Raw genomic sequence first — 27,682 nt, 5'->3', positions numbered from 1 at the left:
AAAACTAAGTATCATCTATTGGTTAGCTAAAATGAACAAACAAATAGAATGAGTAAAAAAAAAAAAGAAAGCATCAAACCTACGAAGTAGATAAAATGAATATGTTGTACGAGAACAGCAAAGTGGCTGAAATTAAGGAAATTGTCAAAATAAATGTAATGGACAAGAGGAACAATGTGGACGTAAGGATAAAATGGATAACAACAATTCGACTAAGCAAAAATACTAGATCTTAAATAACAATAAAACAAAAAACAAAACATCAAGATCCAAGCCAGAATTCGACAACTAATAACCGCTAGTGTAAACTAAAAGGACAATAACAATAAAATGAGTAAAAGCAGATCAAAGGAGTAAAGTGAAAAAAGAATAAATTGTACAAAAGCAGTAAAGAGGTTGAAATGAATGAAATGGGTGTAATGACTGCAATGAACGAAAGGAACAAAATAGACGAAATGAATAAAGTGAAGAGGAAGGGAAAATGAATACAGGAGACGGATGAAATCACAGACAGATGACATGGAATGTATAAGTGCATAGCATAAATGGAAAGTTCAGAATAGACGATTCCAGTACATGTGACGGATGTAGTGCATGGGACAGATGGAGAACACGTAACGGATAGAGTGCGCACGACAAGCGAGATGAGTTGAACCAATAATGCAGGATGAATGAATGAAGTGAGTGGAGCGGATGAGTGCGCTTGGGCGGACGAGGGCGTAGAGGGGTCGAGGGCGTAGCACTGATGAGGGTGTAGAGCTGATGGGTGGGTAGAGCTGGCGAGGGGAGCGGATGAGTACTTGGAGCAAATGATTGCGAGGAACCGATGAGTGCGTGGAGCCGATGAGTGCATAGAGCGGATGAGAGCGCAAAACAAATGAAGCATGGAGCAGATAAGAGCATGGAACAGATAGGAGTGTGGTGCGGATGTAGGTTGTGTGAGTGGATAATAGAATGGAGCGGATATAGAGTGTTGTGATGATTTAGGGTATAGAACCGATGTAGGGCGTGATGGGGCTGACCAGATGTAGGGTGTTGAGTGGATGTAGGGTGAGGTGGTATTGAGCCAATGTAAGGTGCTGAACGGATGTAGATTATGGTGCGGGTGCGGAGCGGGTTTAGAGTGCGGAGCAGGTGTCGAGCGCGGAGCGGATATCGGATATATGTGCGGGACCGAATGATTTGAATACATGGAACGTTTGAAAGAGCATGGCAGTGTATGGTTTTTCGAGTGCTTGAAACGGTCGTAATGCATGGAACAGTCGGAGTACATGGAACGGATGGAGAACTTGGTACTATTGGAGTGGGCCAAGTTTCAAAAAAACCTAAGGTAAACCACCATATCACATCTCCACGCTTACTCTCTTCTTTACACCACCACTCAACTAGAACACAGCGATACCATGACACCATTCGTTATAGCTGTTCTCATACCATCATCTGCCCCGTACTCCCCATCACCCTAATTAAGCACTGCTGGTTATACACCCTCCAGCCTAGGTGTTCTCCTCAGGCCTAACGCAGACAGAATCGGTCTGGATAAAAGCTGCCAGAACGAACACATACTCTTGATCTCTCAACCACTACATCTACCGCTAGAAAGCAGCTATCACACGAATGCCACACAAGCTGCACACATATCCGGTGCTCACACGCACTGTTTGACTCTCTCTATTCTCTCTACTGACTTGAACTTCGGTTCCCGAGGGCGTTCAACCTACCAGAGCCTTGAGACTATACCAAATGGTACATAAGGCGCTATATAAATGCAAAATAACATAACATAACGTGCTACTACGGAAAGCAGCAGCGCACTTTGAAATTGAGACCGGGGAAATTACTCCCGATATTGATTTTGTAGAAAAAATCATTAAGGAAAAACCTCCCACTAGCCAAACCGTTCCCCTCCTCGCCTCAGTTAAGAGACAAATCATCCCATCACTGTCTACACCTGCGTTGGTTAGAGGGGTCAACCCAAGAATTGAAAAACTGTTTACTCCCTCTCCATCGGACCCATTATACATTAAGGGTCACTCAATACCAGATTCCTTGGTAGTGACTACCACAAGGAAAAGGGCAGGGGATCCGCTATCAACTAGCAAAGCACCCCCGGACAAGGAAGGAAAGAAACTCTATTCCCTGGGTAAGAGAATTACAACCTCGGCAGCTTTTTCCACCAGAATTTCCAATAATAATACCTTACCGGCAAGTTATACTGATGCCCAATGGGGGAAGTTACAGCAAGACCTCGAGGAAGTCCCTGAGCCCTTACGAACTCGCTTGTTAACCACTGTAACGGAAGGAACTCTGGTTAACCAGAGCATCTTTAAAAACACACTTGATGCTGCCAAAACGGCTGGCCGTTCTTTAGTCCAGGGGATACTTCTGAAGCGTCATGTCTGGCTCCGGAACTCAGGTTTTAAGACAGAGACCCAGGCGTCACTCATAAACAAACCAATCGAGGATTGTAACCTCTTTGGGAAAGTGGTGGACGACGCACTGGAGACCACTAAGAAGGATTTCGACACCCTAAAGACTTTAGACCAGATCTCAAGGCCTCCCAATAAGCGAGGATTCGGCAACAAACGCTTTTTTCAAGGCCAACGTCAACAACAGCAGTACACTGCAGGCAACTGGTCCTCTACTCAGGGAACCAGTGGCCAATACACTAAAAGAGGACAACGCCGTGGCAAGGGTAGAGGTCGGGGCCCCACTCCCAGAGGTTACCCGGCTACCAATACCAAATGACCCGAAAGTTCGGGTCCCCTCCCATGCATCGCCGGTCAGGGGCCGGTTAACATCTTTCGTACCAGCATGGGAGGGAATAACATCAGACCGCTGGGTATTGTCAACTATAGCCCGCGGTTACTGCATAAAATTCAGTCGGTCCCCCACGTACAGACCCCCAAGGGGACGACGCCCATCACCGGAGCACCTCGCCATCCTTCTTCAAGAAGTGGAACTGCTGCTACTGAAAGGAGAAATAGAGGTCGTGCCTCTATCACAGGTAACGGAAGGTATTTATTCAGTGTACTTCCTTGTACCCAAAAAGGACTTAACCACGCGCCCTGTATTAGATCTGCGCCCAGTGACCAAATTTGTCAAACCTCAAAAATGTCGTATGGTGACCTTACAGGAAGTAATCCCCCTGCTTTCACAGGGAGATTACATGACAACACTCCTTTCCCAGCAATACAGTCTAAAACAAGTTACCACCTTTGAGGGACAGAAATGTCAAAGTCAAAGGGCTAGATCTGCAGGGAGCCAGGACAGCCAAAGTCAATTGGGGACAGTCTATGGAGCTGAGGCACTTCTTAGATAAGAGTCTTGCACAAAGAGAGAGTTTGTAGAAATCACTTGTAGGGTCACAAGCTATGAAGCCTGTGAAAAACAGAGTTGGAACCGACTACAGATAAGCCAATGCAAGTCTCAATGGAGAAGAGCACCGCCAAAAATACACTGAGGTAAGTACTCCAAGTCCAAACAGTACCTTTGGTTAGAAGAAGAGTGGTCCAGCTGGATTCTGTCCTGTTGCAGTGCTGCAGACCCTGGGTTCCTGAGCCTCAGTCGCCTGGAGAGCTCCTGCGGCGGCAAATAGGAGGTAGTCGGCAGCTACAGGCTCTTTTCGGAATAGTAAACAGCACCACTGCGGATCTCGGATACCGGTTGGGCCCGGACCTCTGGTGAGGGGACTCTAGCTGTGGTCGCCCTGCTTCTGGAGGATTCTTACGAGACTTTTGGAGCTTCTGGCCGGATTTCAGATGTTGCACTTGCACTTGAACCATCACTGTACTCCTTTCGTAAATCCCTCAAAATGACACTATTCAACTAACATCCTCCCCCCTTCACCTACACTTGCTCTCTTACGTCTGCTACGTAATGTGTCATGTAATGAAATTTGCTCTGTAACCATCTTCCTTCGATTGTAACCAGATTATGTCTTCATGTAACAGCGCCACAATGCCCCCGGGCTCACGTGCACTTTAAACAAATTCAAATAAATATAGATTTCTCGACCCCTGGAACTAGTTTCTTGCGGCAGTGAAGAAATACAGCCAATCAGGGAAGATTGTCCAGTGGAGTTCGTCTCAGGGTTACTTGGTCCCACTAACTCAAGGGAAGAAGTCTTCCCATCCGGAGCTTCTCTTGTCGATCAGAAAAATGAGTTTCAGCACAGCAGCAGGACTGTACCCGGCAATTCAAAGGTCCAGGAGGATGCAGCAAGCTTAGTTCACGGTTTCTTCGTCGGGTGTTTCTTCCAGTGGTCGACTCTGCCTCTATTCCCAATACCCTCGCCTTTTAAGCAGGTTTCTTCCATTCATGCACAGCTTAGGCTGTCACTCACACAACTAGATGGCTGTCCTAAAAGGACAGTCAGCCAGCCAATCAGGACTGGTTGCATTCAGGCATTACTAGAGGCAAAGGACAGGGGAGTTTCAGGACCCTTCCTCACATCCTGTCTTTCCAGACACACTGGAGCCAGAGGCGGGCTTCAGGGATGAAGTCCGCCAAAGGCAAGACAAAAAGTTTGAATCTGTTTCGACGCACGAGTAAAACTCAAGAAAGACTTCACAAACAGAAAATGGCAAAAAAAGAAGTTTGGGGCCATTTTGGCAAAAGGTCTCCCATGGGTGCTGTACTGCAGCCGAGGGTTCAACCTGCAGTAGAAAAGCACAATGGTAGGAAAATTAAACCACTGCCACCAGTCATTTAAAATAGTGAGGGTAACAAATGTTACATGAGAATGTAGGATAAGGGGCTATTGGGTGACCCCCCAGCATTCCACATAAAATGGTGTGTGCTGGACCTACAAAGAGAAAACGTAAGTAAAGTCAATTTCACTTTACTATTCTTGGGAACTGTAGTTCACACAAGAAAAGGTAGTTAAACCTTATGAGAAATATAAAGGATTTCTGACACTGAAGGTGATGTGTGTCACCATACAAAAAGTAGATGCCTATGGAGTTTATCAGACTCCAAAAGCAGTGGAAACACAATCCAAATCCGGTCAAAACACAGAGTGAGAAAAAGGTCTCACTCACTCCAAGGTTAAAAGTCCTTAAATCCAGCAAAAGAGTTGGGGTATCTAAGGTGGGAGGAATTAAGCCCTAAAATAAAAATTCTCTCCAACAGAGGGTATTTTATAGGATGTTGGGTTTAATTGCCCGGTGAATCCGTGCAGCAGAAACATTTTGTTGGCTACTACTGCTTTTCAACATTTATTTTGTGCCTAGTAGGACTTCAACTGAAGTCCCCCTGTCCTCCCTTTTTCTGGTGTGCTCTTAAACACCCCAAATCCTAACAAGGCAGTGGTGGATCTAAACCATTTTGGTTCCAGGGTGATTTTATCACCCTGAAAGTGTCATGAATAGGCTTTTGGCAACATGTGATTTAATTTTACTCACGCCAGTGTTGTAGCCACTTCGACCCCATTTGTATTCAAATGCAATTAGATGGCAGCCATTGGGGTCCAAAAAATGTGTTTAATGCCTGCTCCCAACCATTGACTGTTTTGCTGTTGCTCATCCTGTGCTCATAAAAGGCACCCAGAGTTGTGGGTTAAACTGCCACAGATTTGTGTAAAGCCCTCCAGACCCTCCCCCCACCCCCCAATTTACAGCAAGGTTGGGCATGCCTGTATTTGGCCAGACCCTGAGTGAATCTACTACCAGTGAGAGACTGCCCATTCCTCCGATGCATTCCCGATTCTTACCCGAATACTGCAGGAAGATAGGCTTCTGCTGAAGATCCTCGTTTTGCAATAATGATTGGACTCTGACTCCCTTGTGCAGGGGTGGACTGGGAACCAAATGAGGCCCTGGAAATAATTTAAGTGGTGCCATTATACACATTTTCAGCAAGCCAAACATATTTTCAGTGAGAAAAAGTAGAAATAAAATAGGATTGTCCTTGCTGGACTCTTCCTACAGTGGTTAGGCCCTTGGTTGATAACATTCTTCTGGCCCATGTGCCTACTGAAGGTGGTTTCTCCTGGCTTCGAAAACTATGGAGCTTGCTGTTGCTTCACCTTTGATCGGTTGTGAGACATCTTGGGTCATTTTCAGCCATTGCTTCCACCGTGGGACTTCATGGTTGGCTATGTTTCCTTACTCCAATGGTTTGACCTGTGACTGTTGGTAGGTTCTTGTGTGTTCCCGTTACTGTCTTTGTCACTGCAAAGATTCTATCTCAAGGCAGCTTTTTTGTTGGGCTTTCATCTGGGCCTTTGGTTTGAGAATTACCATTTGGAGCTCCCAACCACTTGTAGCCGGGCCAAAACCCCACATCCAAACTCACATGCGCACCTGCCAATCTTGTGCAGAATTTGGCGCAACCAGCATCGAGAGTACCTTTGCTGGGTGTCACAGATGGCATCAAGAAAACACCAACTCTTGAAGAAAGTTAAAGGGATTTTAATTTGAAGATTTGGAACAGCAGTCCCTTTTTCTCCATTATAGCGCAGAACATTCACTGCCTGGCTCAGGTGTCCCTACCCCAGGATGGTCTCTAGTGATCAGTAACCCTACTACGTAAGGTTCAGTGTACCTGGTAGTGATGGTCTAAAGGCAAATGCCTTCACGCTCCATCTCCCTCAGTGAGCAAGCGAGGTGGCCCCTAACGTATGTTCTCCGATAAGAGTGCAATGTAACATAACTAGGGCTTCCTGTTTTCAGTGTTTTTTGTTTTTGTTTTTATTCCAGTGGAGATAAACCAGACCCTGTCCCATGGGAATAGGAACCCTTCTCCTCCTGGGGTTGGCAGCCTACCAGGATGGAAGCCAGAGATGGTCCTACTCCAGTGGGGTGACGGTGGCAGTTGCGATGGCCCCAATTCCTGTCCCCTCCCCCAAGTTCCCGTCTATACATGGGCAGTATCCATTTGCTTCACCCCATGCCTCAAGTATTCTCTTTGTTCTAGAGTCAACGCTGCAGCTGTATAAAGAACCATTAGAAAGAACACAACCCATCAGGCACCCAATCCATCTGCTTTTCAGTGACAGAGTCCCCAAACCACAAAGCCAGAGAGAGACAACAGTGGATAGCTTACGCAGCTGCCTGACATGCCACACACCGATCCCAAGCACTGGCGAGCAGGAGCAGCAAAACGGTTGCAGACACTTTAGATAACCAGGGACTTAAAAAAAGAGCTACAACCACCAACAAAGACTGTACTTACCTTGGGGAAGTGACACCAAGGCCCCATAAAAAAAATAAAAACGTGGTTAAGCCCTGCGCTGACAAAAGTGGAGGGGCTTAATCTACCATTTGAACGTTTTGCTGTAGGGAACACCTCCCGGTTGGGGGAAGAACGGGCAACATGGGCCAGGGTCAGACAACCAATCAGAAGATAGGGCGGGAAATGAAGAACCCCAGGAAATATGACACTGGGTTTTTTGGGTGAGGTTAGAGGAGGAGGTGATGGACCAAGAGGCCTAGTGGAGGAAGTGAAAAGTGTGTGACAGAATAGAAAGTGAGCTTGAGTTGTAGTAGTAGCGTGGAGGCGGGAGTAGCAGGGTGGAGGCGGGAGTAATGACATTGATGGGTGGAGGCAGCAGTAGAACGAGACATTGGAGGGACAGAGTGAAAAGATGCAGGGAGTAGTTAAGAGTGCAAGTGGGTGGAGTTGGGAGTAGAACAGTAGAGAGGAGAATAGGAAACAGACAAGGAGAGGAACATCAGGGCATGAGCAGAAGAAAACCAAGTTGGGAAGAGTGTCTGACAGGAACAAACCCCGGTCCCCTAGTAGTTACTAACAAATCGGTAGTGTAGGGCTAATATGGAAAGTCCCTGAGGGATTTTAGATAGATAAGGCGAGTACCTTTAGGTCATCCCAGTCAGCTAGACTAGAGATTAGATAGTAGGGGTCAATACTCTCTGGATTCCATCCTAGGGCTAGTGAAGCCTAGGATGGGGTGGAATACGCTATTACTGGACTAGAGAGGAACGCCCTAGAGCCATTGTGAATCCATGGAGAAAAAAAAAATGTGAACCGTCACTGGGAGTTGGAGTACTATTTGAGCCACCTGTGACGGCTGATCCTTGCAGTCTCTTTCTCGGTTAGTTTGCTCGCTGTTTCTCCCACTGCTAAGCATGCGGCAAGTCCCACAGGAAAAGGAGGAAACTGGCCAGTATTGTGCACTGCAGGCATGGAGATATCGACATTGGTACTCATTTGAAACATGCATACACAAGTAGATGGGACTGGTGCCCTTCCAACTCCCACACCCCACCTCTGGGCCAGGACTAGCGCTGGTGAACACCCTGGTAAGCCTCCCACCGCAGGCGGACAGGGATTCATATCCACTCTCGACAGGGTCTGGTCTCTGACAGGCTTGCTCTGCAATCAACTCATCCTGGATGCTGGTTCCCAAACCCTGGGCGGGAACTTGTCTTGGGGGCCCACCCCTTCGCTGGCTAGCCTTTCTGCTGCACCTGTGAGGTTAAAGGGGGCTGTTGGGGAGAAGTTTCATTTCTGTGCCAATTTCCTCTCACCTTAGAGACTGCGAGTTCTTTTGCTGGACTTTAGGTCTTTTTAATTTTAACTCCTGAGTGAGTCGGACCCTTTTCTCATTCCCTCGTGTGTTTCACTGTTTTTGGAGTCTGACAAACTCCATAGGCATCTGCTTTTGCAAAGTGTCACACAGCACCCTCAGTGCAGTGTCACTGGGAGATCTCTCAAGGTTTCAATACCCTTTCTTGGGTGAACTACTGTTCTCAAGAATAGGAAGGTGAAATTGATCTTACTTACCTTTTACTTTGTAGGTCCAGCACACACCATCTTCTGTGGAGTGCTGGGGGGTTACCTAGTAGCCCCTTAGTCTACTTTCTCATGTAACATTTTTTGTTACCCTCACTACTTTAAATGGCTGGTGGCAGTGTACCATCAGCTGCAGTACAGCACTAATGGGTGAACATTTTGTCAAAATTGCAGCGGTCTTCTTTTTTGCCATTTTCTGTTTGTGAGGCCTTTCTTGGCTTTTACTCTAAATTGAGACAGGTTTGCGTCCTTTGTAGGTTTTGCCTTTGGCGAGCTGCACCTCTGCAGTGTGTCTGGAAGGACAGGACGTGAGGTAGGGTCCCAAAACTCCCCTGTCCTTTGTCTCTAGGTGTGCCTGATCGAAACCAGTCCTGAATGGCCTGCTGGCTGTCCGGGAAGGACAGCCACCCTGCTGTGCGATTGAAAGCCTAGGGCTGTGAATGTATGAGAACGAGCTTAAAAAGGTGAGGTTCTTGGGACTACTGGCAGTGTCGACCACTGGAAGAAATCATGAAGAGAAGCCCACTGCAACCTCCTGGTCCTCAAAGTGCCTGGTGAAGCCCTGCGGACCTCCTTTTTCACATCGACAGAGAAGCTTCAGGACGGAACAACTTCTCCCCTTGGGCTGGTGGACCAACTAGCCCCATAACAAACTCACTTTGGCGCAACCCCCGACTTGCTGTGCCTCTCCAGTGCATATGCCAATAAAGAAAAGGTTGTCCCCTTTCCCATTTTACAAATTCTATGTGGCCCTCCTTAGATTGATGCAGTGCTGCAGAAGCCTAATGCCAGGGGTCGAGAGTCCATAACAGAGTGCAACGTCTTCCATGGAACGAATCCGCCCAAAAGCTCTAGGAGCCCCATAAGGAAGCAGGAAATCCGATCCAGAGTCCCCCTCACCAGAGTCCAGGACCGAGGGAGCAAGGAAAGTCTAACCAGGGATATTCGTTTAGCATTAGTGCAGTTTGCGAGGCGCTAAAACTGTGATGAGCCGCTAAATCGAAGCGAGCCCGTAGCTGCCGAAGTCCTTTCCAGAGTACTGCCGCAGGAGCCCGCAAGTCGTCCTCCCTCTTGTCGCCACGACGGAGGCTCAGGAACAAGGGTCTGCTTGGCTGTAGCAAGACGGAATCCAGCTGGACCACTTTCTTCAAACCAGAGGTACATTTTGGGCTTGGGGTACTTACATTTTTGCCTTAAGGTGCGTTTTCTCACTTGAGAAGTGCACTTTACCTTTTCTGAGTTGATTTCAACGCCTGCTGCACAGGCTGAACTGCGTGTGTTCCTTCAGTGATTTCCTTGAACTAGCTGCCTTTGAGAAAGACTTATTCAAGAAGCGCATCAGAACTATAGACTGTATCCAATAGACTTTGGCTGTCCTGGCTCCTTAAAGGCACCCTTCTGATCTATTTACTTACATTGCTTGTCCCATCATAGGTTGTAATTTGTTGAACACTTATACTGCTGGGAAAGGCTTACCTAGATTTCATAAGAGAATTCAAACTGTCTTCATGTTATGAGAAAGTTATAAAGTATATTGATGTTTATGATAAATGCAATACTATGTGTGTTTCTGAAGTCTGTTAGGGAGAATTCTCAGGAATGTGCCAATTCCCTTCTACCTTAGGAAACCCCCCAGCTCTTTTGCTGGACTTTTAGGACTTTTAATGTCTATCCTGGAGAGACAGACCTTTTCCTCCTCATGTATTTTTCTGTGATTTGAACTCGGTTTCTTTTGGTTTTGGAGTCTGACAAACTCCATAGGCATCATCTTTTTACATTGTGACACACAGCACCTTCAGTGCAGTAGCACAGGGAAGTCTTCAGATTTCCCCAAGGTTTAAATACCTTCTCTTGGTTAAACTACTGTTTCCAGGAGCAGTGAAGTGAAATTGACTTTACTTACATTTTGTAACTTTCTAGACCAGCACACACTATCTTACAATAGGGTGCTGGAAGGATTACTTAGTATCCCCTTTGTCTAGCTTCTCAAGTAACATTTTCAGGTTACCCTTTCTACAATTAATGGCTGGTGGCAGTGGTTTACTTTTCACTTCCATTGAGTTTCAACCGCGGGCAGCAATTGCAGCTGCAGTAAAGCACCCATGGCTGCCCATTTTGTCAAAATGGCCCAGTCTTTTTTCGATATTTTTTGGTGGAAAGGTCCTTCTTGAGATTTACTCTGCCCGCCAAACCAGGTTTGGTCCCTTTCTTTGTTTTGTCTTTGGCGGGATTCACTGGTGAAGCCCGCCTCTGGCTCTAGCGTGTCTGGCAGGGCAGGAAGCGAGGGAGGTTCCCGAAACCTCCTGTACTTAGTATCCTTGGTTACAGGAATGCACCCAAGGGTGATTGGCTGGATGTCCTTAGAGGACAGCCACACTGCTTTGTGATTGACAGCTAGGCTGCGAATGAATGGGAGAAGCCTGCATAAAAGGCAAGGTCTTTTAGACAGAAGGCAGAGTCGACCAATGGACAAAGGAATCCGAAGAACTTGGAAGAAACGCTTGCTGCAACTCCTGAACCATTGGTTTACCCGGTGAAGCCCTGCTGCAGTGCTGAAGCTCCGAATTCGCCTCGACTAGAGAAAACCTGCAAAGGACGACTTCTCCCCTTGGGTTGGTGGGACCAATCGACCCCAAGACAAACTCATCTGGAAATCCTCTCGAAGCTGGCTGTACTTCCACTGTTTATGTAGTAACGGAGTACCAGGGAATGGAACACCAGAATCGAGTTAATCGCTTTAAAGTCAGACCCGAGCTCCAGGAAGATCTTCCGGACTCCCTCAAAGCAGGACTAACCAAGCCTGAGCCACCTCAACAGAGTGCTGGACCCCAGAAGCAAGGAAAGTCCACAAGGTATCCGAGAACCGCGGTGGTGCTATTCACGAGAAGCTGAAACCGCGAAGTGCTGCTGATCTGAAGTTTGCCCCCTTTTTTCTGCTGATGAGGTTTAGAGACAAGTCCAATCTATGAAAGCCTCATCAAAACAGGTCCACCCCTGTTCCTCCAAAACTATCAAGGACCACATTGACTCCTTATCGCCTGCCCTGGCTGACTTCTGCAATCACTCCTTCGCCTCTGGAGTCTTCCCATCCCCCCTCAAGCACTCCCTTGTGCAACCCCTTCTCAAGAAACCCTCCTCCGACCCCTCCTGCCCAGCTAACTATCGCCCGATCTCTATCACTCCCTTCCTGGGCAAGCTCCTGGAGAAACTGGCCATCTCCCAGCTTAATCTCCATGCTGAATCTGTTGGTAGTCTTCATGACCATCAGTCTGGCTTCAGAGCTGCCAGAAGCACGGAAACTGCTCTCCTGAACATCCGTGAGGACCTGCTCTCAAACCTTGACTCTAACACCCCTTGTGTTCTCATCTTGCTCAACCTCTCTTCTGCCTTTGACACCGTTAACCACACCATCCTGCTCAACCGTCTCCGTGATAACCTGGGTATCACTGGTCAAGCTCTGGCGTGGCTGTCCTCCTTCCTCTCCAATCGACCCTCCCAGGTCCAACTGGGTTCCTTCCTCTCTGGCATCTTTTTCTCTACCTGTGGTGTCCCCCAGGGATCTAACCTCTCCCCCAGGTTGTTCAACCAGTATCTGGCACTTCTTGCTCACCGCATCGCCGCTCTCTGTCCCAACTTTCAGTGCTGCGCGGACGATACCCAGCTCATTTTCAGGCTACCCTCGGCCTCCTCTTCCACTTCCCTCATCTCCGACTGTCTTTTTGCTATCCAGGAATGGTGTGCCGCCAACGACCTCTGCCTTAATGCCAGTAAGACAGATTCTACTTATCGGCACACCCACTCCCTCCTTCCCTGCAGCTCTCTGGCGGGCCTCCCTTGGCCCTCTTCCTGCTCCTACCTGCACGGAAAAAACCTTGGGGTCATCTTCGACTCCACACTCTCCTTCTCTCCTCACATCTCTGACATCTCTAAGAAGTCACACTACCAGCTACACCTCAGAGGTATCCTTCCTTTCCTCTCCTTCCCCCAGAAGCTCACTGTCTCCAGAGCTCTGGTTCTCTCTAGGCTGGACTACTGTAACCGCCTCTATCTAAATCTCCTGCCTCTACTCTCCGCCCTTTGCAACTCATCCAGAACAGGACTGCGAGACTTGTCCTTGGCCCCAAGCCCAGGGACCGTATCTCTCCAGGACTGAAATCACTACAATGGCTCCCAGTGGCTGCAAGGATTAAGTTCAAAACCCTCTGCATTGTCCACAAGGCCTTCTGGGGCCTTGGGCCAAAATACCTGCAACTCTCTCTTCTTAAATATATCTTCCTTTTCGAGCCCTTCGCTCATCTACCTCCAACCACCTCAGGGTCAGCCGCTTCTCCAAGCAACGAGATGGGGGTAGATCTCTCGCCGCAGCAGGGGCCTCCCTCTGGAACAGCCTTCCTGCCTCCCTGAAACTTGAGGAGAACCATCTCCGGTTCCGGAAGCACCTCAAAACCTTCCTCTTTGCCTCCGCTTTCTCTCCCTCTCTCCCCTGCTAAAATTACTGAACCTGCACTGAATCTGCAACTGGGCCACTCACCGATCTCGTGTCCTGGCCCAGCCACTCTTCCCTGCACTCCCTACCTGCATTACGGGATTGTCTCTGTATCCTACAGCCCCTTCTCCCGGCACTTACCTTGCACTTGCCACCAGTTGGCCCTATTATTTATCTTGTATTCTATTAACCATGTACTGCACTTCCCCTCTCCCCTTCCCCTGCACTTTTCCCAGTCCCCCTACCCTTGCACTTGCGCGATCTGAATGACACCTGGCCTAGTAGGATCGTTGTCTGTTTCCCCCCTGCCGCTCCCGCCTCGTCGCGCCTTTAAACACTTGTGTATAGGCGCGTTACAAATACTATATATCATTGCTGCTGCCAACCTTCGAATCATAGTGCAGGAGTCCTTAGACCTCCTCCCTCTTGTCCCCATGACTTGAGGCCCAGGAACAACAGGATCTGCCATACTACAACAGGAACAGAAGCTAGCTGGAACCAATTTCTTCAGACCTACGGTACTGTAAAGTAAGGGGTACTTACCTCTTGCTGTGTAACTTGCTAGCTCTCAGTTGAGACTTGCCTTTGTTACCTCTTGCAGAGTTGGTTGCTGCTTTGCCCATCACAAGCCTCCCAGCATGTGGCCCAACAAGTGATTTCTTTTGCAACAAAAACCCTCTTTAACATTGTGCAAGACTGTTTACTTACGTTCAAGAAGAACTTCAGCTCTCCTAGACTTTGCTCAATTGACATTGGCTGTCCTGGCTCCCTGATGGACCCTTATAACCTCTGACTTTGTGTTTTAATCTGTCCCTCCAAAATGTCACACCTTTTTTACTTGTGTAGCTGGGAAAGGGTTAATTTCCCTTGCATTGGGGGGGGGTTCAGAAGTGTTTAAATGTTTGAGAAGCTTGTTAACCCTTGTCTCTCCCTCTAACCTTTTCCTTTTGACACTAAACAGATGCACTTGGATAAGCAAACTCAAGCCACGAAACCCTCAACTCCGACCCTGAATCCCACTCACTTTCATAAAAAGAAACACCCGAGTCGAAACAAGCACACAGATAAATCTGCAAGCTATCCTATTCCTAAGAATACTTTATCACTTACTGGATCCCTTATCAACGCCAGATCCATGGTAGCCCATGCAACTGAAATTGCTGACATACTAAACAACAGCAGTATCGAGCTCCTTGCCGTAACAGAAACTTGGCTGCACGAGGCAGCAGGACCCTCACTGATGCTAGCCGTACCTGACAATTACCAGATCCACAGAGTAGATAGACCCAATGCTAAAGGCGGTGGCCTAGCCATCATCGCTAAAACTACTTTGCCTACGAGACTCACCTCCCGTGCTTCCTGCGAAGTACTCTCAGCAAAATTACATCTCTCTAATAACCGCACGCTAACTATTCACTTGATCTATAGGCCCCCAGGTCCCTTGGGAACTTTCGAAGATGACCTTACCACCCTCATAGCTAACAATACCCAAAATCACTTGCAAACGCGGTTGCTGGGCGACTAACATTGGCTTCAGTGAGCCAGATAATAAAAATGCCCGTCCTATAACAGCTATCTTAAACTACCACGGCCTTACCCAAAAAGTTCTCACCCCCACACATGTTAAAAGGTAGAACCCTTGACTGTGTATCTGAACTTAACTGCAACATAGTCATTACTGACATCATCCCTCAACCATGGACCGACCACTATCTAATAAATTTCACTGCCACACTTGACCTCCTCAGCCCTAAAATTATCAAAATGATACCACCACTCCCCACCAGAAGTAAAAAAGACATTACTACAGAAAAACTCATCCCCCTGCTCCTGCCTACTATCAATGGCCTGGAGAAAAATACTGACCCAGACACCCTAGTAGACACCTTTAATAAAGTTATGAATCATGCACTAGATACTATTGCACCACCCAAACTACGCAAAGCTAAACAAGAAGCCCACCTTAATGCTTGGTTCACACCCCAACTTAAGGACCTTAGTTTGGAGTTTTCGTTTCTGCTTTCTATCTGGCGCAATTCGCCTACTGACGACAACAAAGTTAACTTAACCCAATTCACCAAATATTACAAGACAGAAATTATCAATACAAAAAAAAAATGTATTCAATGACAGAATTACTAATGCCAAATCTAATACCAAGGAACTTTTTGCTATCCTCTGGGAAATGGAATCCCCCATCCAACCAACTGACACTGTCCCCAAGGACAAGTTATGGTGCACTAACATACAGAACGCCCTATCGAATATAATTTCCACCCTCCAGCTTAAAATAACTAATAAAAAGGACGCCCTCTCTCCTACTGATCAACAAGCACCTCTAGTGACTGAACCTAATACTATCCCCCCTTTTAGCTTCAAAACTATCTCCATCATCGACACTGAAAAGGTTATCCTCTCACTGAAGCCTTCCAACTGTAAGGGCGACAGTTGCCCAGCTCAAATAATAAAGGACGCAGCCAGAGATTTAGCCCCGTTTATCTCGAAGCTCATTAACTCCTCTTTCAAATCCAACACAGTGCCAGCTAACCTAAAAGAATCCTGGGTCCTCCCCCTTCTTAAGAAACAAACCCTTGATCCATCCACCCCAACTAATTATAGGCCTATCACCACTGTACCTTTCCTACTAAAAATCATCAATAGAGTAGCCTATCTCCAAATTCAAGATTACTTAGAAGCTAACCATCTACTAGGCTCGCACCAATCGAGCTTCCGCCCTCTCCATGGCACTGAAACAGCCTTGAATGATCTTAAAACTAAAATTGGGGAATTCAAGGATAGTGGGAAAACAGCGCTGCTACTCCTACTGGACTTGTCAGCAGCTTTTGATTTGGTGGATCATGCAGTTTTATGCAACCACCTCAAGCTCGCTGCCAATTTCACAGGGGAAGCTATAGCATGGGTCCAATCCTTTCTAGCCAACCGGTCCATGAGAGTCTTTTCCACCTCCACCTGTGCCGATCCCATCCAAATTACATGTGGAGTCCCACAGGGCTCCTGTGTCTCACCCACTATGTACAACATTTTCACCAAGCCATTGTTCGACAAGTTGGACAGACTGGGTGTCACCTACACAAATTATGCAGATGACACCCAGATCCTCATACCCCTTTCGGGCAACTATGAAGTGGACCTGGCTATGGTGAATAAAATATACATCCTCATTCAGGCATGGATGGCCACCCAATGCCTCTGCCTGAACGACGATAAAATCCCTGCTCCTCGGATCAGACCTTAACCTAACTAAACTCACCCCGGACTATGCCTCATTTAACATCGACAATGAAGGTTATGCGAGAGGTTAAAACTCTAGGTTTTTACCTCGACTCAGATCTCACCCTTAAAAAGCAAGTGAACTCCCTCGCCTCTACAACCACTTACACGTGTAAACTCATCCGTGCTGCCAGACCATTCCTGTCCAGTGCCAGCTGCCTCACCTTGGCCAATGCCCTTGTCATGTCCAGACTGGACTATTGCAACGCCCTATACTCAGGTGCAAATAAGTCGGTCATTGACAAACTCCAGAGATTACAGAATAATGCCCGAAGAGCAGCTTTGAATATCCCACGTAGAGAGCATATCTCCAAATACCGGACTGAGGCCCACTGGCTAAAGATAAAGGACAGAATCCTCCTTAAAACTATTTCTCTCACATCCAAATGCCTCAACAATCAAGCACCCCCCTACCTAGCTGAAAGAATCAACTGGAGACCCTCAAACCGACTGACGAGATCTGCCAACACCTTCTTCCTGAGATTCAAACTTACCACAGCGGGTGGATCTAGCTTCCCTGTTAGAGCTGCACAATCATGGAACATACTCCCACCTGACCTCAGACGCCCATTACCCTACACTAGATTTAGATGGAACGCTCTCAAATGGCTGCACAACAATCCTATGTAACGATATTCACCCTTATCTAGCTGATAATGCTATACATATGTTAAGACGGTATTCTACTACGCTTACCCATCTTGATCCTATATGTACTGTATCACTTGTATCATTTGTTGTAAGTTACATCTGTTTTGTAATAGCCTGTGTCAGGCACTGTAACTAAGTTTCGAGTCTACTTGTATTGTTGCGCCCAGCTGCCCAAGGGCTTGGAGCGCATTATCAAATAAACAAACAAACAAAACTTAGTATTGCTCTAAATGTACCAGTGACATATCAATGTCCATAGTGTCCTAGTTATTTAAGCCACCTCAGGGTGTACGACGTGTCTGTGTGCAATCCCAAATGGGTATCTACTGATTTATTTAAACTGAGTGTTCATTTATTGAAGTATATTTTTGCGTTACATATTTGCTCCCTTCTAAAGAAGGCTTATTCAAACGGACTTAAATAATTGTTTAATCAAGAAACCTTGAGTATAAGTGTTATTTGAATACTTTCACTGTGAAAGTCTATGTTACAACCCTACAGCTCACATTGGCCCCTCTTGAGATAAGCATGTCTGCTCGGTCACTCTACCAACTTGTGTAGTACATGCTAATACCAAAGGTTGGGCTAACTATTCCCAAAAGGACAAGGCTGGTGCAGTCTCCCAGAGGGTACTGCATACAATCTTACCTAACAAAGTCACTTCAGGGTGTACGAGAAATGTATTAGCATATCCAAAGAGTATTCACCAACTTAATTGACATTGTAAAGTAATTCCAAAGTTTTTTAAAGAATGCTTAACTAAAACTTATGTGTAAATAAATATATATTTACCTGAAACATTGAGAGAGTAAGTGCTACTTGGTTACTTGAATTGACCGATTTCACCTGTACAGCTCTATAGCTCACATTTAACCCTCTTGACATAGGCCTGGCTGCTCAATCATACTAATAACTTGTGTAGTACAGACCTATACCAAAAGGTGGGTTAACTAATATCAAACAGATCAGTCTTGTGTAGTCTCACGCAGTGTGACTGCATTAATTCTTACCCAACAAGAACTTACTTCCCCATAACTACAACAGATCTATGGGATTTGGCCCCTTGATTCCTATGGGAGAACAGTTGTAAAATCCAAGCTCCTTCCACTTGACTAACAAAAGGTATGTACCTAAATGTAGACCTTTTTATTTGGTCATCCTCTGAGCTTTAGGTAAACAACTATAATTTCAGAAGGTAGCAGTGGTCTATTACATATTTTAGCATGATAAATCACGGCACTTGACCCTGTGTCACAGGGTGCAATGGGGTTACTGTAACTAGTGGTAGTTACATTATTTGTATCTGTTTCTCTGGATGAACTAGGACTACTTCAGATCCAATAATGGATTTATAATTTCACTTGCTTTCTGTTGGCCATGTGTCCTGGATGCCTATACTGCTGTAACTTTTTCCCCTCCTTTGTATGACTTTTATAAGCCTTGTACTCCCCTCGCTAGAGTAATCAATTTCATTGTGCTTCTTAGTAAAGGTGGGATCATATCTTAGCACTTATAGTATTTTTGCTATATACTTCCTTTGTTCATCTTAAAATACTGATTTGATTGTATTTTTAGCCTAATGAAATACTACAATGTATATATAACTTGAATATAGCGTTGTACAGTACTTGTATGTGTGCTGGATTCTATTGTGTATGACACTTTGCACTTTAAGGGGGTTGGGTGGGTTTGCATCAGTCTGTCTACCCTGCTACCTATAACCACAAAGAGTGTTTTGGTCTACCTTGTTAAGGATGGGCATTTCCACACCCCTCAACATAGGCCTGTGGATTGCATCTCATGAGACAACACGATATTTATGTTGCAATGAGCGTCAACGCAAACATGTACGGGTGAGGGAGGAGTGAGAGAAAATGAGGCTATTACTGTGCAAAACTTGTACTATGGGAGTGAGTCAGTACTAAAGCAAGGAACATTAAAAAGACCCCACCCTGGCTTCAGGAGGAATTGGGGTGCAGAGCGAGACATCCCATCACTACACACACCCGACAGAGTACTTTGAATCACTTACTGTCCGGAAGCTTGAGCACTCGTTCCCCCAGGGTCTGGAAGCACCGGTGCCTCATGGCCTCCTCTGCCGAGATCCGCTTCTTACCCTCAAACTAATGGAGAAGGAAGACAAAAAACACAAGGACAAGGACATTAAGGACAACCATTGAAGCTAGACGGTTTCCCCTCCCCCCACAAACCTCCAGTGCAGGACAGGGCTGAGCAGTCCTACTATGAGAATGCCAATGATAATAGCCCCCCACACCACATCCTGGGTATCTCTGTTCCCCTGAAACAACTGTTATAATGATTATGAGTAACAGTGCAAAGAACACAGGTTGAAGGTGGAAGCAGAAGGAGAGCAAACTAAAGGATAGATTTCCAGAACCAGCTCTGTGGATGGATTCTGAGGGCCCCCCCTGTTCTGGTGAACAGGAAAAGACACTAATGTCCAGCCAAAGTCTGAGTAGTGTGACTGAGCAGCAAAGCTTAGACTTCAGAGGGTGAAAGGGAGGTGAGGAGTTCAGTTAAGCACACAGAGCACTTTCAATAATACTAATTCAACAGAATGTATAAAAATAGTTATATTTATTTAGGCCTTGGGTAACTCACAGGCAAGTAAATCACTAAACATACACTACTAGGTTTATAGTGATAGCATTGAATGCAAAAGCATTGAATGCAAAAGCCTCGAAAAAAATGCATCGAAAAATTAATTTTTATTCATGTTCTTTTTTAATGGGGGGGGGGGTGCCCCAACCCCTGATTTTTTACCCTTTAAAATCTATTTTAATAATAAAAACGTTACCTACAATTTTTTTTTTCCGAGGCTTTTGCATTCGATGCAATGTATTCGATAGAATCACTGGATACCACACTACTAATATTGCATACATTACTCACTGCAGTCGTATTTCTGATGACTATCTGCTTAGATTCACATGTTGTGCATATAGTTCGATATCTGGGGGTAATTGCGGAGTATTGCATCCCTCCCCCTGCCCCCAAGGATCGAAATGGGACATCGACATGGGCGTGACTGTTAAACTATCCTGAACATGACCTGTAGTGTAATCCAAAATCCTTCACACGTCGAGGTTCCACTGATTGTTTTTCTTCTGCCCCAACGGAGCCATACAGAATGTGTGAGCAAGTACAGAAGAGAGAAGGAGTAAAATGTATATGTTCCTTCTACTCCAAGAGGGGAGTAAGTATGGGCACATGTGAATCTAAGCAGATACAATCTTCAGAAACACGATTACAGTGAGTAATGCACGTCTGCTGATGCTTGCGAATCTGCTTAGAATCACATGCTGTGCATAGACTAGCAAGCAGTACCAGGAGATGGTGGTGGGATGTGTGAAGGAACAGTAGCAAGAGAGATATGTCTTAGCACTGCTTGTCCCACCTGGGAATTAGACTGGCTTTTGTGTGTCTAAATAGTAGGGTTCGATTAAAGTATGAACAGAACTCCTGGTTGCTGCTCTGCAAACTGAATCTAGACAAACATTTGCAATTAATGCTATGGTAAGCCCATGTGCCCAGAGTAGAGTGAAGTCTAGGCGTAAGTGGTAGATCGGTAGTAACACAGCGTGAAGCAATTTACAATCCATTTGGAAATAGCTGATTTAGAGACAGTGTCCCCTTCACTGCCAGCTGCCACATAGACAAATAATTGGTTTGTCTTTCTCAGTGGCTTAGTCTTTTCAAGGTCGTATATTAATGCCCTCCTCACACCTAGTGTATGGAGGCTTCTTTCTGGCAAGTTAGTGGGGTTTTGAAAGAAAGTGGGAAGTTCGATTGATTCACAAGGAACTTTTGAGATGAATTTCATGGGTGTGCGCACAAAACCACCTTATATTTGTGAATAGACACAAATGGTTCCTGAACTGAAAGGGCCTGCAGTTCACAGACTCTTCTTATTGAGGTAACAACCACTAGAAAGGAAGTTTTATAGGTAAGGGCCTTGAGGCTAGCCTTGTGCATAGGTATGAAAGGAGGTCCCATTAATCTTGCGAGAACACCATTCAAGTCCCACCCGGGAGTTGGGCTGGAAATAGGGGGCTGGGGGTGAAGTCTCTTACCCCTTCCATGAAGGCCGTAATCACAGCAATTTTCCACCATGAAATCTTGCTCCGGTATGCACGGAGAGAGTGGCCAGATGGACTGTTAGGCAAGATTGAATGCAGTACCTTGTGGGGGACTGCACCAGCCTTGTCCGCTTGGCAGTGGGTAACCCAACCTTTGGTACAAGTCTGTACTACACAAGTTGGTAGAGTGACTAAGCAGCCAGGCTTCTCAAGAGGGGCCAATGTGAGCTGTAGGGTTGCAACAGAGTTTTACAGTTTCTTCTCTTGAGACAGGCCAGGCTTATTTTAAAACTTACTGTTGAATGAATAAATAATTGTTTTAACATGAAACCTTGAGTGTAGATGTTATTTCGCCATTTCTTGTCAGAAAGGTCCTTCTTGACATTTACTCTGTGCGCCAAACCAGGGTTGGTCCCTTTGTTCGTTTTGACTTGGGCAGCATTCATGAGTGAAGCCCGCCTCTGGCTGCCGTATGTCTGGCAGGGGCAGGAAGTGAGGGAGGTGCTCAAAATTCCTGTGCTTAATCCCTTTGGTTACAGAAATGCACCCAAAAGGTGATTGGCCGGCTGGCTGTCCATCTAGGACAGCCACCCTGCTGTGCGATTGACAGCTATGCTGGAATGAGTGTGAGAAACCTGCATAAAAGGCAAGGCTTTTTGGCTTGGAAGTCAGAGTCGACCACTGGATGAAGGAATCCAAAGAAGAACTTGGAAGAGATGCCTGCTGCAACTCCTGGACCGTTGCTTTGCCCAGTGAAGCCCTGCTGCTGTGCTGAAGCTCCGAATTCGTTTTGACTAGAGAAGCCCTGCAAGGACGACTTCTCCCCTTGAGTTGGTGGGACCAAATCAACTTCAAAGTGAACATGTTTGGATATCCTCTCGAATCTGGCTGTACTTCCACTGCTGCTGGAACTGAAATGCCAGGGAGAGGAACACCAAATCTAGTGGATCACTTAAGTCGGACCTGAGCACCAGGAAGAACCTCCCGACTTCCCTGAAGCTGGCCTGACCAAGCCTGAGCCACCTCAACAGAGTGCTGGACCCCAGATGCGAGGAAAGTCTGAAGTGGTATCCGAGAACCGCAGTGTTGCTATTTGCTGTCAGACGCTAGGAGCTGAAACGCCAAAGTGCCACTGAATTGAAATTTGCCCATTGCTGCCGCTGACCTTCCCATTGCAGTGCAGGAGTCTCCAGACATCCTCCCTCTTGTCCCCATGACTGAGGCCCAGGAACACCAGGATCTGCAAAGCTGTACAGGAACAGAAGCCAGCTGGAACCATTTCTTCTAACCAAAAGGTACTGTAAAGTACAAGAGAACTTACCTCTTGTGGTGTAGCCTCACTTGCTCTCAGTTGAGACTTGTCTTGGTTAACCTTGCAGAGTTGCTTGCATCTTTGCCACTCACAAGCCTCCCAGGTTGTGGCCCTTCAAGTGAATCTTATTTCTACAAACTGTTTTAAAACATTGTGCAAGACTTTTACTTACCTGCAAAGAAGATCTTCAGCTCCCCTAGACATTGTTCAACTAACATTGGCTGTCCTGGCTCCCTGAGAGACTCTTCTTAGCTTTGACTCTGTGCTTTTACCCTTCCCCCCCCACGAAAGGGTTAAATTTGGGTATCATCTGATTTAGAGAAACTAAGAGTGTGTTTTGAAGTGTATTATAATTGTTACATGTTTTGCTCCCTTCCAAAGAAGGCTTATATAACTGACTGTTAAATAAAGTAACAATTGTTTAATCAAGAAACCTTGAGTGTAAGTGTGTATTTGAATACCTGTCACTGTGAAACTGTTACAACCCTACTGCTCACATTGACCCCTCTTGAGATCAACCTGGATGCTCGGCCACACTACCAACCTGTGTAGTACAGACTTATACCAAAGGTTGGGTTCCTAGGTTCCTATTGCCAGGAGGTCAAGGTTGCTGTAGTGCACCCAAAGGGTACTACACACAATATTGCCTAACATCCTTTGAGAAGGAAGAGCGGATAGTTGGATTTCTTGGCAATGTCCTGACTGTGAGGGGGGAAGGAAAAAGGAGTCGCAGATGACTCCAAGGTTTCTGGCTTCAGTTGAAGGCGCAGGGCGAGAGCCCAAGGAGGAAGGCCAGAGTGAAGGGAAGGAGGAGGGAGCAGGGGTCCCAATGGGAAGGACCTCAATTCTAGAGGCGTTGAGGCAGAGATCATTGGAGGTGCACCAAGACTGGATGGCAAATAGGCAGTGGGATGATGGAGGGTACAAGAGGATCAGCAGGGAGTCTGAAGAAGAGCTGTGTGTTGTCTGCGCAACACTGGAAGTTGCAGAGGAAAAAGAGGAGATGAGGCATGCAACGAGAGCAAGGTAGATGTTGAAGAGCCAGTGGGAGAGTATAGAGCCCTGAGGAACACCACAGGTGGAGATGGAAGAAGGCGATGAGAAGGAGCCCAGTATGACTTGGGAAGAGCGGTTAGTGAGGAAAGATGACAGCCAATCCAGTGCCTGTTCCGAAATACCAGTGTATCATGGAGCCTTTGTATGAGGATGGAATGGTTAACTCTGTCAAATGCAGAGGAGAGATCGAGAAGGATAAGGACATCTGGGGAGTTGGAGTCCAGAGATGCGAGCCGTTCTTCACGGGTGTTCAGAAGAACAGTTTCCATGCCTCTGGATGCTGGGAATCCAGATTGATGGTCGTGGAGGCCTCCAACAACTTCAGTGTGAGAGTTAAGTTGGGCAAAGCCAGATTCTCAAGTAGCTTCCCCAGGAAGGGAGTGATAGAGATAGGGCAATAGCTGGCAGGGCAGTTAGGGTCAGAGTAATGTTTTTTTCAGAAGTGGGCGCTTAAGGGAGTGCTTTAGGGAGAGGGTGATAAAGGAGTGAATGCAGAAATCAGCGAGAGCAGGGGCAAGAGAGCAAGAGAGCCAATGTGATCATTGATGGCCCTGGAGGAGCAAGGGCCAACCTTTTTAGAAGAGAGCTTCATGCGCGGGCAATTCTGGTAACTTCTTCAGGAGTGACAGAAGAGGAGGAAAAGGAGGAAGGGGGTGTGGTGGGGGAGAGTTGGATGGGTTGTGAGGGAGTGTAGAATGAGTGGTCAGAATGTCCTGAGTTTTGGTGGCAAAGTGTTAGGCCAGTGCATTGCAGAGGGCCTGGGACGGAGAAGGGGAGGAGGAGATTGCGGAGGGGTTGGTTAGTTCCCTGCAGATTTTTAAAAGTTCAGCCGTGTTATGGGATGCTCCAGAGACTCATGCCTGAAGGTGGGCTCTTTTCTTTGCACGGATGGCGAGTCTGTTTTGCCTTTGGAGCAGGCGGCAGGCCCGTTTGTCAGAGGATGAGCCTGAGGTGTGCCACTTCCGTTCTGCTGCCCTTTCGTTTCAGGGCTGCAAATTCGGTGTTGTACCAAGTGCTACGCTTTGAGGCAGGTTTCAGATGGATCTTCATGACTGTGGCAAGAATGTCAAGAGTGTTGGTGATGGAAAGATGGAGGTTGCTGAGGGCAGAGTCAGAAGCGAGAGGGGGGGTGAAGGTGGAGGCGAAGGCAGGCAGTCACTCATTTCATCGGGCGGGTGTTACTGAACAAGGTTGGTGCGACCTTTGGGAGGGGGGCCGTCCGGGAGCTAATGAGACAAGGAGGAGAGGAGAGAGTGGTCTGATCAGGAAAGAGGGGTGACTAATGGAAGGGGGAGAGCGAGGTTAAGAGTGTATGAGGGCATCCAGGGTGTGCCCAGCAGTGTGGGTTGGCCCCAAACGAAGAATAGAGAGAAATCGAGGAGCAGAGGTCCGTGAATAGAGTAGATGCCGAGCCAGGGGAGTTAAGCTGAATGTTGAAGTCACCCAGGAGGAGAAGGCTAGAGGTGGAGCAAATTAAAGAAGAGCAGAAGTCAGACCATTCGGAGAGGAAGAGAAGTGCCGCCTGTTATGCACGATTGTATGCAGTACCCTTTGGGAACACTACAACAACCCTGACTACAGGTAATAGGAAAACCAACCTTTGGTAGAAGCTTGTACTACACAGTTTTGATAGCATGTTAAGAAGCCAGGCTTATCTCAAGAGGGTTCAATGTGAGCTGTAGGGGAGTTACACAGAGATTCACAGTGACAAGTATTCAAATAAACTCTTACACACAAGGTTTCTTGAATAAACCATTATTAATCTATCAGTCAATTAGAGTAAGCCTTCTTCAGAAGGGAGTAATATAATAGCAACACTCAAATATGCTTCACAAAATACACACTCCTATTTCTAAATCACTAAGCACCCTTTTGGGATGTCCCACAGACACAACTTACACCCTCAAGTGACTTCAATAGCTAGGGTGCTGGGGACATTAATATATCACTGTTGCATTTAGAGTCATTTAAGAGTAAGTCACAGGAAAAAGGGTATTAGACCATACAAGAGACCACAAATATTCTTAAGCAGGCAAATATGTTCAGATCCCCCAATAAGGGTCTTTCAGTAGAACAGGCTAGGCCAAAGTCAATGGGCAAAAGTCTATATGAGCTGAAGCACTTCTTTGCAGTTAAGTAAGAAAGGTCTTTGCACGATGTTTTAGAAGATCAGTCTTCGAAGAAAAAAAATAATCAATGTAGGGCCACAAGCCATTAGACTTGTGAGTAGTAGAAGATGCAAGCAACTCTACAGCAAGAGGCAAGTTCTCTCAGACTTTTACAGTACCTTTGTATTGAAGAAAAAGTGCAGCAGATGACTTCTGTTCCTGAGCAGCTCTGCAGATCTCACTGTTCCTGGGTCTCAGTTGTGGGGACAAGAGGGATGACTTCTGGGGACTCCTGCACTGAAATGGGACGGTGACCGCTCGCAACCGGCAATCTTCAAACAAGGGGCTGTTCGGTATTTTAGCTCCTTGCATCTACCGCAAATAGCAACAATGCGGTTCCTGGCTGTCGAGATGGGCTTTCCTTGCTTCTGGGGTTCCGCACTCTGTTGAGGGGGCTCAGGCTCGGTCAGTCCTGCTTCCTGGGAGTCTGGAGGATCTTGCTGGAGCTCTTGGCCAGCTTCGAATCAACGCACACAATCTGGTGTTCCTCTCCCTGGCGTTTCCGTTTCCAGAAGCAACTCTGTGGAAAGTCAACCAGCTCAGAGAGAATGTCTAGGTGGCTTACTTTGGAGCTGATTGGTCCCACCAACTCAAGGGGAAAAGTCACCATTGGTGGGGCTTCTCTGTTGATACGAATTTGGAGTTTCAGCAAAGCATCAGGATTTTACCGGGTAAACCAACGGTACAGGAGTTGCAGCAGGCATCCTCTTCAAGTTCTTCTTTGGTTCCTTCGTCCAGTGGTCAACTCTGCCTTCCAAGCCAAAAGCCTTGCCTTTTATTCCGATCTCTCCCATTCATTCCAGCCTAGCTGGGTGGCTGTCCTTGCCAGACAGTCAGCCGGCCAATCACTACAGAATGAATTTGGATCTCCTAGGAGACCAAGCACAGGGAGTTTCGGGCACCTCCCTCACTTCCTGCCCACCCCAGACACCCTGGAGCCAGAGGCGGGCTTCACTCGTGAATCCCCCCCAAAGGCAAAGCGAACAAAGGGACCAAGCTTGGTTTGGCACGCTGAGTATATCTCAAGGACCTTTCCACAAAGAAATGGCGAAAAAAAAAGAAATATGGGGCCATTTTGACAAAAATGGCACCCTTGGGTGCTTTACAGCAGCTGCGAATCGATTCTGCGGTAAATGCACAACACGGTAGTTAAAACTAAACCAATCCCACCAGGCATTCAGTGAGAAAAGAAGAGACCGGGCCATTTTAATACAATGGTCACCCATGGGTGCTATACTGCAGCTGAGGATTCAGCCTGCGGTACAAAGCAAAATGGTAGGAAAATTAAACCACCGCCACCAGCCATTTAAAGTAGTGAGTAGTGAGGCTAACAGAAAATGTTACATGAGTAAGTAAGAAAAGGGCCCAAGTAACCCCCAGCACTCCACATAAGATGGGGTGTGCTGGATCTACAAAGAGAAAAGGTAAGTAAAGTCAATTTCACTTAACTATTCTAGGCAACAGTAGTTCTCACACGAAAAGGTATTTAAACCTTATGCAAAATCTTAAAGGATTCCTCTGTGACACTGCACTAAGTAGATGCCTATGGAGTTTATCAGACTCCAAAAACAAAGGAAACATATCATTCAAATCGGCTCAAAAACACATGAGGGTGAGAAAAAGGCTGCACTCACTCCAGGGTAAAAATGAAAAGTCCTAAAGTCCAGCAAAAGAGCTGGGGATCTCCAAGGTTGAAGGGAATTGCCAGAGAAATGAGAATTTCCCCCTAACAGTTAAACAGCAGGCTCTTTGGTCGCTGGAACTCATCTCAGCCGCTTTTCCTTCATCATCCTCTTCGGTTTTGGTTCTAGTGGTCGACTTGTCTTCAGCGTCCAGGCACGGAGTATTTAACAGGAACTGC

General features: G+C 46.6%; 1 protein-coding gene across 5 annotated transcripts in view; it reads right to left on the bottom strand.

The window, feature by feature from the left end:
- Positions 1-27,682, bottom strand: part of LOC138569439 (cyclin-dependent kinase 16-like) — a 381,119-nt gene that overhangs the window by 67,119 nt on the left and 286,318 nt on the right. For all 5 annotated transcript variants that reach the window (XM_069647411.1, XM_069647410.1, XM_069647413.1 and 2 more), the window contains one exon: positions 19,218-19,308. In XM_069647411.1, coding sequence (XP_069503512.1) covers positions 19,218-19,308 — 91 coding nt within the window. The remainder of the gene's footprint in view (positions 1-19,217; positions 19,309-27,682) is intronic.

Source organism: Ambystoma mexicanum, chromosome 2q (assembly GCF_040938575.1).
Source record: "Ambystoma mexicanum isolate Mex_15411 chromosome 2q, UKY_AmexF1_1, whole genome shotgun sequence".
In the NCBI taxonomy this organism is placed as follows: domain Eukaryota; kingdom Metazoa; phylum Chordata; class Amphibia; order Caudata; family Ambystomatidae; genus Ambystoma; species Ambystoma mexicanum.
The sequence above is the reverse complement of the archived record's forward strand: the minus strand, read 5'-3'. Positions and strand labels throughout refer to the sequence as shown.